This window comes from Geotrypetes seraphini, chromosome 7 (genome assembly GCF_902459505.1).
Source record: "Geotrypetes seraphini chromosome 7, aGeoSer1.1, whole genome shotgun sequence".
NCBI lineage: Eukaryota > Metazoa > Chordata > Amphibia > Gymnophiona > Dermophiidae > Geotrypetes > Geotrypetes seraphini.
This window is the reverse complement of record NC_047090.1, coordinates 68915869-68937981: the sequence shown is the minus strand read 5'-3', so window position 1 is coordinate 68937981 and position 22113 is coordinate 68915869. Positions and strand designations below refer to the sequence as shown.

The 22113-nt window shown below is 37.7% G+C and overlaps 1 protein-coding gene across 1 annotated transcript in view; it reads left to right on the top strand.

Moving 5' to 3' along the window:
• The window catches only part of EIF2AK4 (eukaryotic translation initiation factor 2 alpha kinase 4), a 271684-nt gene that overhangs the window by 121914 nt on the left and 127657 nt on the right, over positions 1–22113 (top strand). The window contains exons 18-19 of the mRNA XM_033953235.1: positions 2023–2102; positions 19602–19703. Coding sequence (XP_033809126.1) covers positions 2023–2102; positions 19602–19703 — 182 coding nt within the window. The remainder of the gene's footprint in view (positions 1–2022; positions 2103–19601; positions 19704–22113) is intronic.

Genomic DNA, 22113 nt, shown 5'->3' with positions numbered 1-22113 from the left:
ATAAAAGAGCTGAGTTAGGAATTCTTTTTTTTTTAATTATTATTTATTTATCAAGTTTTCACATTTTATAAATCAAGTATACACTTGTACAGAAAGTTGAAGAAAAGCAGAAAAAATAATACTCAAAAGTAAAATACATAATAATCAAATAAAATAAATGTTTAGCTTAAATTCAGCTCAAGTCCTCTAATTAGATCCAAGAAGGATTAGGCGAACATATTAACAAATATTAATTCAAATATATAGGAAAACAAGATCCCTTGGCTGAGGAAGGATATCATTTATTCAATTGCACTTCACTTTAATTTCCCTTCGTCCAGTCGAGTTCCTGCCAGAAAGGCTGTCAACTGGAATGACTCAAAGAATATATATTTTTTCATATGATATTGTATTACACATTTACAAGGGTGTCGTAGAAAAAAAGTCCCTCCAAGAGATGTAACCCCTGGCTTCATCAAAAGAAATTCTCGCCTTCTTCTTTGAGTGTCCCGTGCCAAATCTGGAAACATTAATATTTTATATCCAAGAAATTCTTTCATTTTATTTCTAAAGAACAATCTAAACAACCAATTTTTATCTGGTGCAAGAGCCACAGTGAGAAGCAGTGTTGCCGGAGATGCAGCCTCTCTATCCGAAAGTTCCAGCATTGCTGAAACATTAAGTGGTTGATTATCCTCTTGTTGTTTAGATGGTGATTTAATAACTTTCACTGGCAAGTAATATACTTGAGTAAGTGGTGGTAATGTATCCTCTGGAATACCTAAAATCTCCAACATATAACGTTTCAACATATCCCTAGGTGTCACCGAGGCTATCCTAGGGAAATTAATCAGTCGGAGATTATTATTACGAGAAAAGTTCTCCAAAGTTTCCAGTTTTCTGCGCAAATTTGTGTTATCTTTTACTAATGCATCACTAAGCTGTTTTGATGCTTTTAACTCCTGTTGTATATTCACAATAGAATTCTTGGAATCGTCAATTTCAACCTTTATATTTTTTATCTCAGTTTCTTGAAGAATGATTTTATTTTCCAGCTGCAAAAGCTGGGGCTTAACAGACTTTGCTAGGTCAGCAACTAGGTCCCAAATTGAATCCAGTGTTACTTCTCTGGGTTTTTCTATAACATATGAAAGATTAGAAATTTGAATAGTCTCACCAATTGTTAGCTGTTCCTGGCAATCCTTCTGCTGGGCTGGGATATTCCCTGATGTTTCCAAGTCCTCGGTACTTCTTGGACTCACCTGAGAACTCAGGGAGTCCATCTCCTCGCTCCTCTCTCTGTTCTTCCTAGCCTCCGAGGATAGGTGCTTGCCTTCTTCCGGCAGCTCTTCCACTCGTGGGGAGCTGGTAACCTGAGGAGGTGGGGGAGGTGCCCTAGCGTCGGGGCTCAGCGTAGTCTCTAGCCCCAAGGAGATCGCCTCATTTCCGCCCCTCTGAGGCGTCTCCAGCGGGGGTGCCGACGCTGCCGGGATATCCTGCATCCGACGCAGGAGTTCTTCGATATTGCCGAAAGAGGGGACCGCAGAACGCCGCGAGGCTCCAGCGGCGCTGCGGCCTCTCCTCTTCGGCATTTTCAAGTGAGTAATTCCGCTCCGGGGAAAATTTCAAACAGTCTCCTCCGGCGTACTGCTCAGCCTCCGAGACCGTCGGCCATCTTGGATCCAATACCCTATTCTTGAGTTAGGAATTCTTTTATCATCATTACTCCCCTATTTTCTACCCCCATCCCCATTAAGACTGTTTTTGTCTAAAGTGGATATTTTCTGTATTTTGAATGCTAAGGAGGATTTGAGGAGGGGAGAGAAACATAAGATAAATAGAATGTATTTGTAAACATTGAAGTATTGGAATAAGTTGAAAGTATCGCAGTATAGAAATAAACCATTTGCAATGATGAACATTGACCATGAAAATGTGTTATAAAACTTTTTGTAGGGTATGGATATTACCATGATAAGAAGCCTGCATAATTTGAGATGTTTTTTAACATGGAAACTGTTTGACGTAGCTCTCTTTACACAGGCACCTTAACAGGGATGGTCGGTACTGCTCTGTATGTGAGCCCAGAGGTGCAAGGCAATGCCAAAGCCAGCTATAACCAGGTAAGAGTTGACATTACCTTCCGTTTCCTAATAATGCTTTGGCCTTTTGTCTGTACTCTGGAGGGTTTGTTTGTTTTTTTGTTTTTTTAACTTAGCAGTATCTCAAGTGACCCTTCCCAACCCAAGAGCTAGAGAAGTATGAGTATCCAAAGCACAATATCCATACCACTTTGGTTTTAACCTGCAAAGGCTTCCCAAAAGAAGAATGCTTCTTGCTGTTGGCTTAAAAATTTGATGTGATAGATCACAGGTTAATAACACTGGCCAACATTCGTTTTGGTGCCTCAAATCTTAAGACATGTTTCTGGGTATATTTGACCTGATTCAAAAAAATGGCACCAGTTTTCTCCTATCGGCTCTAGTTTTTGAGATACAGAATATGTGCCATATACTACTCTTCACTCTGCTCGCCATTAAAAATCAGGATATTTTAATGTAGTGATTAAATTAATATATTTTAAGCATGAAGGAAACATTAAAAGAAAAGTGTACAACATGAAAATCTATTTATTTCATATCAAAGACACAAGTTTATAATACAAACTTTCCAGTCATTCAACACACAAGAAGCTCCTTTTGTAAGTCTTCCGAAAGTGTGATCTGCCAGAACAATCCTGCATAAGATTCCAACAATAGTCTGTCGTCATGTTTGCATCCCATCTTCCTTGGTATCTGGTTTCCATTGTTTTTATGTCTTGGTGAAATCTTTCACCTTGCTCTTCGCTTAAGTCACCAAGGTTCTCTGGAAAGCGGTTTAAGTGACTGTGCAGATAATGGACTTTAACACTCATGTTACAGCCAAGCCTGTTGAAATGAAAGAGCATATCTTCTACTAATTGTGTGTAGTTGTCGGCCTTGTTGCAAAGAAAGTTTTTCACCACAAGAACAAATGAAGGCCAGGCACATGATTCGATTTCATTCATTGATGCTATGAACTTTGGGGTCATTTATAAGTTGTCTGATCTGCGGACCATCGAAAATTCCTACCTTCAGTTTTTCCCATGGTAAGACCAGATAACATATGCGTTTTGTATTCAATGCATGAACCGTCTTTATTCAAAGCCTTTACAAATTGTTTCATCAGGCTTAGCTTTATATGTAATGGTGGCAATATGATTATATCTCGTGCTACCAAAGGTTCATTAATTACATTTTGTCCTCCAACCATCATATATTCCCTTGGAGGCCAATCTGATTTTGCAGAAGAGATCTTTTAAATAGTGGTAAAAAAATTAATAAATTCAACCATATCTAAGAAATTAGAGCTGATGTGGTCTATCCAATGAAATTTTCTAAATCAGTGCCCCCAAATAAATCCAGAAACAGGTTTAAAAAAACCCCAAGGCATCAAGAAAATTTTTGGGTTGGCCTGTGTAATTTGTCCATCTCCTTTACAACAATGTTACAAAATGCTTATATTGTAGGGATAGCTATTGGTGGTACCCAAAGTAAGCATTAAACTTGAGGTGGTCTTTCATTACAAGAAACTCAAAATACATATACACTTCCCCCTCCGAATTTGTGGTTTCTGCATCTGCAGATTCAGTTATTCGGTTTTAAAACAAAACAAAAAACCAATATTTTAATTTTTGGGACTATTATAAGCCCTGTAAGTCCCCCCTTAAGCCTTACCTGGTGGTCTAGCGGGTTTTCGGGGCAGGAGCGATCTTCCCATGCTCCTGCCCTGTGCAGATTGCTCATAGGAAATGGCTACCTTGAGCTCCCGTAGTCTCTTGAGACTACGACGGGAGCAAGGCAGCCATTTCCTATGAACGATCTACACAGGGCAGGAGCATGTGAAGATCGCTCCTGCCCCGAAAACCCGCTAAACTACCAGGTAAGGCTTAAGGGGGGGCTTACAGGGCTTAAAATAGCCGGAGGGAAGCGGGGGTTAGGGACAGAACCGGCCCAAATATTATTATTTTTTAATATTTGTGGGCCGGCTCTGCCCCTAACCCCCATGAATACAGAGGGAGAAGTGTATTGCTGAATAACTGAGAAGATTAAACTTGATGAGACTTCATAGTGAAAGGTACAGAGAATGAAAATAACCAGTGAAAGAGGAAAGTTTAGTATGTCTGGCTATCAAACTCTCAGGGATGGGCATAAGTACATCAGCATTGACATACTGGGATCGACTGATATCATGCCATCAAGCTAGTATCCTGATCTGCACAAGTGTGTCCAGTGTCTTGGTCCTGAGCATTAGGATATTGACTGTGTCCTTTGTTCCCTTATGCAAAAGAGTTCACTGAAAGCCTGCAACATCAAGCATGGCTGGAGATTCAGAGACCGTCATCCAACTTTCTGCTACGCAGGCATCAATTCCTGCACTGCCCTCATCTACATCACATTGGGAGTGCCATGCTTAGGGATCGACTCAACACAGAGACTCTACATTGTCATGAGTGATGCTGCGAACATCATGGGACTTAGCACGTAAAAAAGCTCCCATTAGCCTGAGGATGCATCAGTGTGTTGATCTGAGATACATTCAAGAACACCAGCTCGACACCAAGCATTAGCATTGGCCAGAACTAACTTGACACATGCATTGTCCTTCTTGGAGAGTACACCAAGAAGGGAGTACTTTGTTGAATCTGACTTTGATATTTCTCTTCATTCCAGTGAGGACCTACCAGACTTCTCTGTAAAGGAATCTTATGGTATTCCTTCTGCTTCCCCACCTCCTCCATGCCTAGCATCCCCACTTGAAAGCCTATTTTTACTGGCTTCATCGGCAAGATAGGGCAGATGCTATCCATAAAAATGGAAACTAAAAAGGAATCTCGTTTTGATCTCTTTGAGCTCCTTGACTATGAGTCTCTTCCAAATGAATGCATCAAAGTCCCTTTACACAAAAGTCATCAAGGATGCTTTATTTAAAAGCTGAGAGACTGACTACCTTCTGAGTACCAATAGTTCTGAGAAAAATAGACACTATGTTTAGGATACAGACATATCCAAGATTTGACAGGCCTCAGCTTCACACCATTCCCTGGATTTGGAGTCTACTCTGAAGCATGTGTTATAGAGTCTGCTCCCCGTAGAAGAGAGGCCAGAACATTGAACTCATTTGGTAAATGAACCTTCTAGTCTACAATGCTCATTAACAAGATAAGGGACTACCAGTTTTACATGTCCATATATCTTAAATCTCTACTTAAAGAATTGTCTGATTACCATCAATATTTACTATCAAATCAACTCAAGCAATTTCAACAACTCTCCAAGAACTTGTGTACTACTACAAAGTTTATGGCATGAGCAACTTTTGATGTCTCCTCCAGAACATCTGCTTTAAGCTATTACCATGCACTGAATAGCTTGGCTCAGAGTTTCTGAATTTGAAACTTCAGTCCAGGAGCAATTCTCCAATGTCCCTTGCAAGGGTGATGACTTATTTGAAGAGAGAATTGAAGACACTGCAGATAAAACTTAAAACCATAATGATAACAATAATACTCTTTCAAAAGTATTGCGTCCACATCTGGAATACTGCGTTCAATATTGGTCGCCATACCTCAAGAATGACATGGCGATACTTGAGAGAGTTCAAAGGAGAGCAACGAAACTGGTAAGAGGGCTGGAACACTGCCCATACGCCGAGAGGTTGGATAGGCTGGGGCTCTTCTCTCTGGAAAAAAGGAGGCTCAGGGGAGATATGATAGAGACCTTCAAGATCATGAGGGGCATAGAGAAGGTGGATAGGGACAGATTCTTCAGGCTGAAGGGGTCAACAGGCACGAGGGGGCATTCGGAGAAACTGAAGGGAGATAGGTTCAGAACAAATGCAAGGAAGTTTTTTTTCACCCAAAGGGTCGTGGACACTTGGAATGCGCTACCGGAGGAAGTGATCAGGCAGAGTACGGTACAAGGATTCAAACAGGGATTGGACGGATTTCTGAGGGATAGGGGGATCGTGGGATACTGAGAGAGGTTCTGGGATGTAACACAGGTATAGAAAGCTAACCAGGTAATAAGTATAGAAATCCAACCAGGTCGTGCATGTGCAAGACCGGAGGGTTAGGACTTCGATGGGAAGATAGGACTCAATGGGAAACCAAGGTGGCAAGGGGGCCCCTTCTGGTGACTCAGACAGGCCGTGACCTGTTCGGGCCGCCGCGGGAGCGGACTGCTGGGCGGGATGGACCTATGGTCTGACCCGGCGGAGGCACTGCTTATGTTCTTATGTTCTTAAAAGCACAGACATCTCAGTCTTCCACAACTTCTTGTAGATATTCTACCAGATACAGAGGTATCTTGAATTACAATTCCAAGTGTCGTTACAGTCAGCCGGCTAGGTGTGCCACCAGACTGTTGTGAATAAGTATCTTAGAAGCGAGGCTTGGGGAGAGTGCAAGAGAGGGGTGGCAAGGCTCGGAAATGTGGGAGTGAAAGAGTGGTGAGGCTGGGGAGCATGTGCGAGTGAAGTGAGATGAGCAAGGTAAGGGGAAGGAGTGCGCAGAAGGTGAACTGGCAAGCAGGAGTGTGGGTCAGCATGTGCCTGGGCATTGCCAATCTGCTCTGGATTGCCCTCTGTGCCACATGGCAGGACCAGAGAGGGGACCGGACAATGCATAGCAGTTGCGCCTGGAAGCAGAGAGCTGGGCCAGCTTTCCCCAGTCTCTTTGGGACAGGGTGCCTCACTGGGACAATCACTGTCGAATGTGACTTTTGCCTGTTTCCTGACTTTGTGCTTCTTCCAGTCGTCGTTTTCTTCTTAGTCCTCCCTGCTGGTACACACCTGTGTGTGAGGGTTTTTTTTCCTTTCTGTGAGTGTTTCATTGTGAATGACTGAAAGCTGCTTTTTCTTTTATTATTTTTATGACATCTTGCATCTAACATAAGAATTGCCGCTGCTGGGTCAGACCAGTGGTCCATCGTGCCCAGCAGTCCGCTCATGCGGTAGCCCTCTGGTCAAAGACCAGCGCCATAACTGAGACTAGCCCTACCTGCGTACGTTCTGGTTCAGCAGGAACTTGTCTACCTTTGTCTTGAATCCCTGGAGGGTGTTTTCCCCTATGACAGACTCCGGAAGAGTGTGTTCCAGTTCTCTACCACTCTCTGGGTGAAGAAGAACTTCATTATGTTCGTACAGAATCTATCCCCTTTCAACTTTAGAGAGTGCCCTCTCGTTCTCCATACCTTGGAGAGGGTGAACAACCTGTCCTTATCTACTAAGTCTATTCCCTTCAGTCCCTTCATGAAATTTATAAAGAGGAAGCTCAGCACTGATGACAGTGAATCTGAAAGCGAGACTTTTTCAAAAGCAATAGCAACAAATGTCAGTAAAGTTAAAACAAGACCTAATTGACATTAATCATGGCAGTTATTTAAAGTTTGGATTTTCTTAGACAGGAAATAAATGTCAGCCTTTCCTGTCGTGTATTGTGTGTGGTGAAAATATATCAAATGAAGCCATAGTTCTTAGTAAGAAAAAAAGGCATTTTACAACTAAACACATCTTCAAGGAAAGAATTCAAATTATTTAAAAAGATTGTCAGAGCAGAAATTGAAACAAGCCAATATTTTAAAGAAACGATCAATAGTTTCTGAAAAGGCTCAAATTGCTTCTTAGAGATATCTGAAATGGTTGTACAGAATATGAAGTCGTATACTCTGCTAGAGTCAATTATTTTGCTAAAGTGTAGAAAGATTGTTAAAGAAATGAGCAAAATTTCCCTTTCAGATGATACTGTTCATAGAAGAATTACAGAACTGTCAACTGACACAGAAGAAAATGTATGGAATAAACTTCAGAATTCAGATTTCACTTTAACAAGTTGACGAATCTACTGACATTAGTAACAAAGCAGAACTACTTGCATTTATTTGTTGTATTCATTAAGACCAAATATTAAACCAATGTTTGTGTTGCAAAGAAATACCAGATACTACAAGAGGTCAATAATAATAATAATAACTTTATTTTTATATACAGTAATACCACAAACAGTTCAGAGTGGTTTAAAGACATATTTGATACTTTACAACGGCCTACTTTGAAAAATGGGAAGTAATGTGATAGCACATGTTCAGATGGAGAGCTCCATTTATGTTGTATGAAAGGGTTTGCAGTGTTTGTAAAACAGCAAACTCCCAATGTTGTTAAAACTCATTGCTTTCTACACCGAGAAGTCCTTGTTTCAAAAACAATAGGAGTTGAATTAAAAAATGTTGTGGACCAAGCTATTGAAATGGTTAATTTCATTTAAAAGCAGACCACTAAAGACTTGTTTAGGAAAATTTGTATTGATATGGATTCACGGTACAGAAATTTTTTTTTTTTTTTTAAATCTTTATTCCTTTTTATTTCTTTCAACAAGTGTACAGTATTATTACAATTAATTTACATAACACACTTGGCATTCTTAAACAATATTATTATACATGTTTTTATTCCTCCCCCCACCTCCCACCCTTTTCCGTATCAATAAAATATTCCTTCCAAATTTATATATAATTATACATCCCTTTTTGATAATACAATTAATCTGACATGAAATCTGTCCCTCCCCCCATCCTTCTTCCTCAAACACTTTAAACATTTTATTATACCCAGTAATGCACAACAATAAATATCCCATCCTATTACATATATCTCCTTATTTTTCATAACAACATAGTTCCAATATTTTCCCTCCCTATCCCTCCCATCCCAACCCATTTCTATATATTATCCCCTAAGGAAAAAGAATAAACTTTACTCGTTATAATATTCAATTAATGGCCTCCACACCTCTTGAAATCTTTTAAAATACCCCCTCTGTATCGCAAGAAATCTTTCCATCTTATACATATGACAAACTGAGTTCCACCAAAAATTACAATTCAATCTAGAACAGTTTTTCCAATTAGTTGTTATCTGTTGAATTCCCACTCCCGTAAGAATCAACAATAATTTATTGTTTGCTGCAGATATTTGGCATTTGGCCCTCATACACATTCCAAAAATCACTATGTCATAGGATAAAGCCACATGACTCTCCATCAACATATTAACTTGATCCCATATTGATATCCAAAATGCCTGAATACATGGACAATAAAATAAAAGATGGTCTAGAGTTCCAACTTCAATTTTACAATGCCAGCATCTATTAGACTTAGAGCAATCTAATTTTTGTAATCTAGTAGGGGTCCAGAATGCTCTATGCAACAAAAAGAACCATGTTTGCCTAATAGATGCTGACATCGTACCTTTAATTCTCCAATACCAAATACGTGGCCATTGAGATGCATTAATCTGATGCTTAATCTCAATGCTCCAAATATCTCTTAATCCATTTTTAGGCTTCTTATTCAAATAATTAGATATAATTTTATACCACTTTGCGGCCTGGTGACCCAGAAAATCTGCCTGGAAACATAAGAATTCTAAGCTGTAATGATCATTTAAAGATTTCCATTCAGGGAACCCCACCTGCTTCAATTGCAACCACTTATAACTTTGTTTTTTATTCAGACCATATTTATGTTGCAATTGTGAAAATTCAAGCATCTTACCATTATCAATTACTTCCGTTAATGATCTTATACCTGCTTTAATCCAATCTTTCCAGACAACCTTAAACCCGCCTATTTGTATCTTGGAGTTTACCCAAATAGTCTGTTGTTTCGATTTTAAAATAGAATCAGTAGTTAATTTGTCTACAAACCTTAATGTTTTCCAAGTATCCATTAATACTCTATTGTCCTTACGTATTCTAGGCACTTTTATACCAAGCAAAAGATCAAGCCTAAGTGGAAAGATAAGTGATCTCTCCACCCTTAACCACTCTGGTAATTGTTCCAAAAGCTCTGGGAGGACCCAATACATACCTTGGCGCATGATATAGGCCTGATGATACCTATAAAAATTGGGAAAATTTACCCCACCCACCTCAATTGGTCTTTGCAAAGACACTAAAGCCACTCTTGCAATTTTACCCAGCCAAATAAATTTAACCAGAATACTATTTAATTTTTTATAGAAAGACCCCTGAAAAAACACTGGTATCATTCCCAATTGATAGCAAACCACAGGCAAAATCATCATTTTAACAGTTTGTACTCTTCCCCACCAGGACAAATGTAAAGGATTCCATTGCTCACACAACTCTGTAACTTTTTGTAATAAAAATTTTTCATTTATTCTCATTGTCTCTTCAAGTTTTATTCAGCCAAATACCTAAGTACTTTATTCCATCCTCTTTGCATATAAAAGGGAAAGAATCAAGTATACCTTTTGTACAATGCACATTTAAAGGTAAAATCTCTGATTTAGTCCAATTTATTTTGTATCCTGAGAATTTTCCAAATGTATCTATGACCTTCAGTAGACATGGGATTGTTGTTTCCGGATTCCTCAAATGAAGCAAGATGTCATCTGCATAAGCAGATACTTTATATTCCACTCCAGCTCATGGAATACCCTGTATGTCCTTTGCCTGTCGAATAGCTAATAATAAGGGTTCAAGAACTATATCAAAGAGCAAAGGAGATAATGGACAACCTTGTCTAACTCCCCTCTGCAACTTAAAAGCATCCGAAAAATTATTATTTATATATAAGCGAGCAGTTGGGGAGCTGTACAATGCTTGTATCATTTGTATAAATCCGGATCCAATACCAAACCATTCCATAGCTTGATACATGAAACTCCATTCTACACGATCAAAAGCCTTCTCAGCATCTAGTGAAACCGAAAAAGCCGGATCATTAATTTGTTTTGTTAAATAATACATCTGAAATGCCAGTCTAGTATTATTAGAAGAGTGTCTTTGAGCAACAAATCCAGTTTGATTCATTCCTATTATATGCGGAAGAGCTTTAGCCAATTTTAATGCTAAAATCTTAGCTAATAATTTACCATCTACATTTATTAAAGATATAGGCCTGTAGTTTGAAACCAATGTTGGATCTTTATTTGGCTTTGGCAAAACAATAGTTAAAGATTCTGCCTTAGTGCCTGATATACAACCTTTATTCAGTTGATCCTGATATAATTTTAATAAATACGGTAATAGGGAAATTTGAAATTCTTTATAAAACTCTACTGTAAATCCATCTCCACCTTGAGCGGTCCCAACTCTAAGGGATTTCAATGCCATTTGTAACTCTTTTAATGATATAGGTTTATCTAAACTTCTTTTTATATGATCAGGAACCTTAGGACCTTCAACTAAACTCAAAAAATCCATCCCGTCTTTCTCTTTATTTAAATAAGACTCCGAAGAATACAATGACTTATAATATTTTAAAAATTGTTTTAATATATTTCCAATTTGAGAATGAGAATTTCCTAACTCATATTTAATTATGCTTATTTTCTCCTTCCTTTTCTTTGCTTTTAAATAATTTGCCAATAATCTTCCAGCCTTATTTGCACTACCATAATACACCACCTGCTGAGCAAAAATATATTTCCTTACTAACCCAGAGGAAATTTCATTATATTCACACTTTTTTTTAACAATATTTGAAATGTCTCCTGTTCCCATTTATTAACCAATTTTAATTCCAAATTCTTAATTTCTTTTTCCAAATTCACATATTGTTTTCTTAACAGTTTCTTTTTATATGCAGAATATGATATAATTTGTCCTCTCATAGTTGCTTTGAAAGCATCCCATAAAATTCCAATCGAAATTTCCTCTAAATCATTAAGTCTAAAATATTCATTTATTTTATTTTGAAATTCTGTGCAAAATTTAGAATCAGCAAGCAATGTATTATCAAACCTCCATACAGGTTTGGAATTATCTGGATCTACTAAGTTAACTTCTATCCATATACCACCATGATCAGATATTACTATTGGTTCTATGTCAGCTTTTATAATTTGCTGTACCATCTGATCTGAAACAAAAATATAATCAATTCTTGAGAATGATTGATGAACATGTGAACAAAATGTAAATTCCCGATCATTAAAATGAAGAATACGCCATATATCTTTTAAATTACATACTTGTACCAAATTATCTAATCCCATTGATTTCATTATTCTACTAGGCTTTTTATCCATTATTGGATCTATAACAGCATTGAAATCCCCAGCCACCACTAAATTAGTAGTAGCCAGTGGTAAAACTAACTGTTGTAGAGATTTAAAGAATTCACTTTGATTTGAATTAGGTGCATATATATTTAGTAACGCCATTGTATTACTGCCCATGCTCATGTCAACAAGTAACCACCTTCCTTGAGGATCTGCCTTAACCATATTAAATGTTGCTGGACATTTTTTATTAATCAATATTGCAACTCCTGCCTTCTTTTTTACCGCTGGTGCAAATAAACATTGTTTTATCCACTTATCTGTCAGCTTCATAGACTCTGTTCCAGACAAATGTGTCTCTTGCAAGAAACATATATCTATATTTTGTTGTTTAATATATTCCAATACCTTTTTCCTTTTTATAGGGTGATTAAGGCCATTTACATTCAAAGAAAAAATTTTAAAACCCATTTTACAAATAAAATATAAAATACATATATAATCCACTCAAACATAAAATATACGTTTTTTCTTTTTCCTTAAACCAATATATGAGTCTCCCCCCCTCCCCTCTTTCCCCATCCCCCCTATTCCCATCCCCCACCCTCCCCTCCCCTAACACAAATGCAAACTTTGAAACGCACATATTACTGAGCAAAAAATAAACTCCCCACAGGCAATAACATACTCATTTTTCTTTCTCTAATCTTTCAAACAACCAACACTAAATTCTCCTGCAGTCAATCCATTCTTCAATACCCTAAATACCCATATTTACTATAATTCTTTATTATATACTTCCCCCCTCATTCAAATTTCCAAACATTCTTCCATCCTATACCTCTAATATATTTATAAAAGGATATACCCAATATTTCGGAAACCATTTCTTACAATATATACCCCCCCAAGATTAATATTATTATTTTATTTTATTTTTTTTGTCTAACCTAAGTTTCTCACAACTTCAATGAAACATACATCACTCCATCCTATAATATTCATTTTTTTTTTTTTAACCTTACATCAAAAGAAGGATCAAACATTTCAACCAAGCAGACCTCATATTTTTTAAAACTCTCATTAATTTTCATTGCATCTTCAATCTATTACAGTCTATTCTCCATTCTGCACAACTGTAACACTTGTACATCTTCATCCTGCTGTTTCAGTCTCTTATTCCATCTTCTTGCAGATTGCTATTTCATCTTTCTCCAATAAAGTATTTTTGCAACATCATCCTTATATCTCAGTCAATTTCAGATGCAAATTGTAAATCTAAATAATGCTCAAGTCATTTCCATCAGTCCATCTTCACATCTTCTTCTCTTTACATCAATAGTCTTTTGTATTTTTCATCTTATTATATTCTAAGTTCCCACATTTCTCCAATGCAGCATTTATGTGTCCTCATATTATTATCTCAGTCACGCTCAAATGCAAATTATAAATTCACATTAAGAAACCATCCAAATCTTATAATTGTTCCTCATATTTTCTTCACTTCCTATATGCTCCATCCCTCTTCTTACCTTGTCAAAATCTTCTTTTCTTCTTTTCTTATTGTCTCTTTAAAATTTTTCATTTCTATTCTTTAAATCTTGTTTGAAATGTTGATCCCCCTTAAACCTAACTGCAACAATTTTCTAGAAAATATTTTTCTCCTTTTCTATTTTTTTTTTCCACTTTTTCCTTCTTTATAAAATATCTTTCAATTTTCACTCAAAAATATAAACCAAAAATAATCTAAGTATATTATTTATTACATTTTCTAAATACTTTCATGAAACCATAGGCAAATTATATTGATCTAGAAATTCCTGTAATTTGCCTGCTTCTTCAAAATTATAAGTTTTATTCTCATAAGTTACCCTCATAATAGCAGGGTATATCAATCCATATCTTGCTCCCATTGCTCTCAGTTTAGGTCTTAAATCCAAAAGCTGTTTTCTTTTGTAGGCTGTAGCTTTTGCAAAGTTAGGTACTATAAAGATCTTAGAATCCTGGCATTTAAGATCCTTGTTTGTTTTAGCCAGCTTTATAATCTCTACCACCTGCTGATGTCTTAGCAGCTTAAAGATTAGTGGACGGGGACCCTTCTGACTATTTGATCTTTTCATCGGTATCCGATGTGCTCTTTCTATCTCCAAAGGAAAAGAACTTTTAAATGGCAAGATTTTTGGGATAAAATTAGTCACAAATTGAATAGGATCATTCTGCTCAATCCCCTCAGGTATCCCAATCAGACGCAAATTATTCCTTCTTTCACGATTTGATGTCTTCAAAATCCTTTTTCAACGCCTCTATTTCTCTGTGATCTTTTTTACACACCAGCATCTCTGCCTCAGATTTCTCAGCATGCTTTTCTAACTGCTCAATTTTGAAGTCAACTGCCTGCAATCTATTTGTCAGACTCTCTATTTCCTCCTTCACAACTTTTATATATTTAGCGTTATCACTTACTATTTCTTTAATTTTCTGAAGTTCATTCATCAAATCACTGTTATCAATTTCTTCCTGAGGCAACGGGACCGCTGTCGGGGATACCGAATCCATTTTTGTTCTTTTTTTACTTCCTGCTCCTGAATTCACCGGATTACTTTTACTAGTTTTACCCGAAGCCATTTCTTACTTCAATTCTCTCTTTTCCTTCACTTTTCTTTAATTTTAACTGCCAAAATCTTAATAAAATTTGCCTGTCACAACAGAGCTAATCCTCTACCCAGCCATCTTCGTGCGCTGCAAAGTTCTAGAATCTAACTCACGGTACAGAAATTTTAATTTTACACACAGAAGTGAGATGGCAATCAGGGGGGAATGTTGTGTGTCATATACATGAACTCCAAAAGGAGATTCTTTCATTTCTTGAGGAAGAAAAACAAGAACACTGCGTTGTGAATTTTGGATTTCCAGGCTAGAATATTTAACAGAGATATGTATGCACCTCAATAACCTTAATACAAGTATGCAAAGTGAAAATGAAAATATTCTAACTTCAACAAATAAGCTAATTGCATTTCAAAGGGTAGCAATTTAGGAAAAATGAGCTAAAGATAGTAATTTTGAAATGTTTCCTTTATTGTGTAAAACCCATATTAGATATGGCTCCCTATCATTGAGTATTTGACAACTCTGGAAGATGGTTGTTTTCCATCATTAAACATAAAAGACTATGACTGGGTTCAAAACCCATTTATAAAAATTTCACCTGATGTTGTTTTGAAGTTTTCTGAAGAAGAAGAGCTGGCTTCTGTATCCAGTGATCGCAGGCTAAATAAGAAACATTTTGGATTTTAATTAGAGAAGAATATCCTTCAGTAGTTCATACATCATATTTATTTGAATTAGTTTTCATCACTAATTAACATTAAATGCAAAAAAGGAGAGAGACTTCAATGCATTGAAGATGAAATGAAGGTATGTTTGTCTCATATGACCCAACATTGAAAAAGTCACCAAAAAAATCAAACTTATGTTTCATACAACCACGCTTAATTTATTAAAACTAGGTTATTAATAACTTTTTGAAGTTTGCTTTTATTCACAGTTTTTAGTTAATTTTAAATTTTGTGGACAAAGTGCATCAAAAATCTTCTTACGTTTTACAGTATGCTGAGAACCACTAGTTTTAAAGAATCTCAACACACAGATTTGTAAAAAGAACAAGTACAAACATATCATTACATAGTAACATAGTAAGTGACAACAGATAAAGACCTGAACAATCCATCCAGTCTGCCCATAAGTTATACCCATTAAATAAATACATGATTAAATTAACTTGTCTCTTTGATATTTCTGGGCCCTAGACTGTAAAGTCTGGTATTGTCCTAGGTTCCAAATGCTGAAGATGCCGTCCAAGCTTACTCTAACCCAGTGTTTTTCAACCGCTGTTCCGCGGCACACTAGTGTGCCGCGAGATGTTGCCTGGTGTGCCGCAGGGCCGCCGGGCCCGGAGCTGACAGGGGGCCCGAGGCAGGGGCGCCAGTAGCTCGCCAAGGCAAAGTGAGTCGATCACCCAGGACTCACTTTGTCTTGGCGATCTAATCTATGGAGCCGATAAGTCTTCTTCTCCCCGACGTCAATTCTACAGTCGGAGAGGAAGTTCGGGCCAGCCAATCGCTGCCTGGTTCGGGCCAGCCAATCGCTGCCTGGCTGGGCGGAACTTCCTCTCCGATTGTAGAATTGACGTCAGGGAGAGCATGCGTCGGCGTCGGCTTTGGGGCCTGTTATCCATTGGTGGGTCCTGTTCCCCGATGGCAGCGGCAGTGGCAGTGGCTTGGGGAACGGCAGGGAGAAAGAAAGAAAGGGGGCAGGCAGGGAAACAGAAGGAAAGAAGAGAAACAGAAAAAAAGAAAGAAAGGTCAGGGAGAGAGGAAGAAAAAGTTGGGGGAGGGAATGAGGTGTGGAGGAGAGAAAGCATACAGGCTGATAGAAGGGAAGAAAGATTGGATGCACAGTCAGAAGAAGAAAGTGCAACCAGAAATCACCAGACAAGGTAGGAAAAATGATTTTATTTTAAATTTAGCAAAGTGGAGGCAGTATTACCACAGTTTTCAAAGGAATTTGCCCAAATAACTTAATAGTTAACTGGGTAAATTCCCAGAGATGAAAACTTCCCTTCACTTACTATGCACAGTTCTGAATTTATATCTGCTGTCTATATTTTACAATATGGTCACCTTTTACTAAACCGCAATAGTGGTTTTTAGCGCAGGGAGCCTATGAGCGTCAAGAGCAGCGCTGGACATTCAGCGCAGCTCCCTGCGCTAAAAACTGCTATTGTGGTTTAATAAAAAGGATGGAGGGTATATTTGTCTATTTTTGTATGCTATAAAAACCAAATACAGAGAGAGACTGAGAGCTGTTGACAAAGAGCTACATGTGTGTCTTTCTTCGATTCCAGCCAGAATATCAGCTTTGTGTTCAGCCAAACAGGCCCAGGTTTCGCACTGAATAAAGTATTTTATAATTTTTATTTCATAATAAAGTAATTATAAAATACTTTCTTTGTGTTTATTTGATTCCTATTCAAGAGAATTACTTTATATATAGTCAATATAGGCAGAGAGTTAAATTTTTTAACATTTTCTAATGGTGGTGTGCCTCGTGATTTTTTTCATGAAACAAGTGTGCCTTTGCCCAAAAAAGGTTGAAAAACACTGCTCTAACCTATCCAACCATCCCATTGTTTGCAGGATATCTACCGTAAAGTCTGGCCAGTAACATCCTCATTTTCCAAATTAGTGGAGTTCCCATTGATGCCAACCCCATATGAATAGTAAAAAAAAACTCATATATAACTTAAGTAAGAAGAGAAGGGTAGAGATAAGAATAATTTAACTAACGAGGGGTATATGAATTTCTGAAAGAGAGAAATGCTGCTTATACTTTTATTCAGTGACTCCATTTTAACATTTAAGATGTCATATGAACCCAAATGATGATGACAAAAATAGACCTCCATGTCCCTCTTCCTTCCCTAATCCATTTCTTTCTTTCCCCACTTATCTAAAGCATGATGGCAGCAGTAGTCAACACAAGACCCTATATGTCAGCGTGTGCTTACAGACTCCAGTGCTGTGCTTGAATTTCCAGTTTAAGAGGAAGCTCACACAGGAGAAGATAGCAGAGCCTCTTGTTGTCTCATTGGCCTCATTGCCTGCTAATGTTGGGCAGGAGACTCTCTGGGTAATTCTCGGCCCTTTTCTTCTAAGGTCTAAGAAACACCAAGGAATAACAGCCACACACTCAGATATGTTCAAATCAATAAGGCCTTATTGGGAGCTCTTAGGAAACTGCTAAATGACAGTGTTCCAACTAAGAGTCACGCCAAACCCTGGGGGGTACCCCTTTTATTAATATCCTGACATCATCTCATTCATTAGTAAACATACAAGGTTAACGCAATCTCCAATCAAATTACAAGCTCAAAAGATATCATCCAATTACTAATTGCATATTTCAGCAATCTGTTAGTTACAATCACATGGTTTCTCATAACTATAACTATCAATATTTTCCCCTAACTTTGCTTCCCAAGCACTGTGAAGGGAACAGTTTGATATTATCAGGTCAGTTTGACCACTAGCCTGTGTTTCTGTTGTTTATAAGTTGTTTATAACTTTTAGCTATAGCTTACTGTTATGTTGTGACTGCCACATCCTCAGTGTCTTGTTTTCCAGACATTAGACCTTGACCAGTATCAGATATTTATTTTTGCTTCACTGGTAACAGAAAAAGCCCTTACTCCTTTCATTCTTCCCTTTCCCCTTTCTTTTAGTTTCATGCAATGTATCCTCCCCACTTACCCTTACGTAGCATATAATAATAATAATAATAATAACAATTTATATACCGCAGGACCATGAAGTTCTATGCGGTTTACAATGATTAAAGATGTTACAGATTGAGTGGAATAAACAAAGTACAGACTTAGTGATTAACAGTTCTAGAGATCATTTTTTGGAAGAATAAGATTGCATAGGTTGGTTTCCTAAGTGTTTTCAGGCGTTTCCTGAATTCCCTATAAGTAGTAGGCACGAGTAATTGTTCTAGATCTTTATCCCATAGTGCTACTTGATGTGAGAAAAGATGTTGGTGGTGACTTTTAAATTTACAGCTTCTAACTGGTGGAGAAACAAAGTTTGGGTGTGAGCTTCGCTTATGTCTGTTGGTTGTTATGTCTGTATTGCTTATATAAGTCTGTTTGCTGCCATATTTATACTATTAAAAATATTTTTTAAAATTTCTGTATAATTGTAAACCACTTTGCACTTAAAAGTGGCATATCAAAACCAAATAAACTTGAAACTGTGTCCAATTTTTAAACTAAAGCAGTCTCTGAATTAAAGCATTTTAGTATTGTGTCATAATATGCTTTCTATCTCTCTCTCTCTCTCCCTCAACTTCCCCAGCATCCTTTTCCATTTCTCTCCTAATTCTCTCAGGTGTATCAAACAAAGGGTGTTGCACACATGGGGGGGTGCCCCATCCCCCTTTCTCAGAGACGTCAGTACCTTCATCAGCAGCGGCCTTGTTTGACCCTATTTGATGTCCTGACCACCCAAAAATTTATTTATTTATTATTATTAGTTATTTATATACCGCCTATCAATGGAGGTTGTTTAAGCAGTTTATATTCAGGTTCTCAAGCATTTTTCCCTGTCTGTCCCGGCGGGGTCACGAGAAGCAGCGTGGGGCTTGAACCCACAACCTCAGGGTGCTGAGGCTGTAGCTTTAATTTCAGAAGGGCAGTTCTCTTATACATATTGTCTGCATTTCTAGACAAAAAAGGGGATAATTGGAGTTTTGATGATGGATCTAGCATAGTACTGAGAGTACAGAAAGGCTTGAAGTGATTCTCCAAAAGATGTAATACTCAAGGGCTTTGATCTGCTAAGAGGCTGTAAGTAGGCTCTTGCAAAGTGTAGGTTTGCAGTGTGTCAGAATTAGTCGTTTTGCACTTTTTTTAATCTGGAGTGAGTTATATTCTTGATTTTTCTTCTATGTAGAAAGTGGATCTGTTCAGTCTGGGTATAATATTCTTTGAGATGTCTTACCATCCCATGAACACTGCCTCAGAGAGGATTTCTGTACTAAGCCAGCTGAGACAGGTAAGGAAAACTTTTCCATTCTTTTGATTTTTACATGTATTCATTATCTTGTGGGTTGTTTTTTTTTTAATCTTTATTCATTTTGAAGCCATAAATAAGTGCAACATATTATACAATCATATTACACTATAAAAGCATTTAAATTCAATACAAATTGTAATCTATGACAAATAGATATATCACCCTCCCCATACTCATATTAAAAAATTGCACTCAAATTAAAGAATTAAAAATATTTTCCAACCCCCCCCCTCCCACCCACCCACCCTGGATGTGCATGATCATTATTTTGTTGAGAAATACTCAGATACTGTACTTCAAAGTTCTGGAGAGGAGTTATAAGGAATGGGCTATAAATCACTTCTGCATTCAGTTTGGCAAATTAGAAGCTGACATGGCAAACTTATCAAACTTGAGACCTTTGAGTGTGACACTGATTGAGGATGGCCTCTATATGGCTGGATCTTGGAGAAGTCAATTTACAACTAATGAAATATGTTTTAGTGGAAAGAAATATGACTTTGGAGGTTGGACATAAGAGAAAGATCCACTAGACCAGGGGTGCCCACACTTTTTTGGCTTGCGAGCTACTTTTAAAATGACCAAGTCAAAATAATCTACAACAATAAAATTTTAAAAAACACAAAGCACATTGTACGCAGAGAAAATGTTAATTATCATTTATATTTGGGGGTTTTTTCAAAGAGGTCAAGGCAGATGACTTTAAAATATGCAATGTCACCTCAGTAACAACTATACAAAAATAGACAAATATACTTCTTCCCCTTTTTAGCACAGGGAGTTGCGCTGAATGCCCCGTGCTGCTCCTGAAGCTCAGAGGCTTCCTGCTCTAAAAAACGCTATCACGGTTTAGTAAAAGGGGGCTATAGTGCAAAATATAGACAGCAGATATAAATTTGGACACATTTTGATCACTAAATTTAAAATAAAACGGACACATTTTGATCACTAAATTTTAAAATAAAATCATTTTTCCTACCTTTGCTCTCTAGTGATTTTATGAGTTTCTGGTTGCATTTCCTTCTTCTGACTGTAAATTCAATATTTATTTATTCCTTTTTTTTCTTTCTTCCTCCTGCATGCTTCCTCTCCTACAGACCTCATTCCATTCCCCAACCAATATCTCTCTCTGTCCCTCCACGAGTCCAACTTTTCTTCCTCTCTCCCTGCCTCCTCCCTCCCTTCTTCCTTTCTTTCTGTCTCTCTGCTCTCTTTCTTTCTGTCTCCCTGCCCCCCTTTCTGTCTTTCTTTCTCTCTCTCTTCCTGCCCCCCCCCCTTTCTTTCTGTGTGTCTGTATTTCTCTCTCCCTGCCCCCAAGCCACCGCTGCCGATTTCTTCCTGCTTCCCCAATGCCAGGCCAGGTATGTACAAGCTCCGGGCCCACAAGCCTTCTCCCTGACGTCGATTGGCTGGCCTGGAACTTCCTCTCCAACATCAGAATTGGGGGGGGAGGAGGGCTGTGGGCCCGGTGCCTGTACATGCCTGGCCTGGCGTCGGGGAAGCAGGGAGAACAGAACGCAAAGGCAATGCGAATTTATTGATTCGCGTTGCCTTTACGATTTACTGGTCGACCAAACATAAATATAAATTTGATGAATGAGGTAAACTCAACTAGATAGAGTTTATGAAGAACAAAATGTAGAAGAATAGAATATGATGGCAGATAAGGCTATTTAAGCTGTCCAGTTTCATTCCTGGTGCATTGACATAGACCCTAGTTGATTTCTAACATTTTCCCTTGCCTATTCTCAAAATGAGAGATTCTGTGTTTATACCATATGCTGTATTTTAAATTCATTTTGAGCACGATGTCATAAAATGATGCATATGTGAGAAGTCTTAAAAGGGAATTGTATTTTAGAAAGGCAATTTCCTTAGCATCCATACCAGACCAGTTCAGAACCTGAAGGTTATGTCCCATAAATGAAGTTACTGTATATTAATTTTATTGTTAATTTTAAATTTATTAAATTTTATAATATAGAAAAATAATCATTCATTTATACATTCTTTACAATAAAATTTCATTACATTCTATGAACACCCCCTGTGACATGCTTACTTCTTGTTACTATATTTCCTTCTGTCCAAGACAATAACAATGAATTTTTAAAAAATATTTTGAAATTAGATTTGGGGATCTCCATATCTGTTGACCTTCGTAAATGCTTAAAATTTGCCTCCCACATGAAATTATCCATTGCTTTGTGGGAACTTAACTATAAGATGGTTATTCGACTTCATGTAACTCCCAGAAGAGCTCAGCAGATTTTCTGCCCCTAGTGTCGGCAGCCTGGGACCACCCTGGGACATATGGAGGTTTTTTCCCCCCTGTGTTAAAATGCGCAATTTTTGGAGGAGGATCTTGGATCAGATTTCTTCTCTGTGA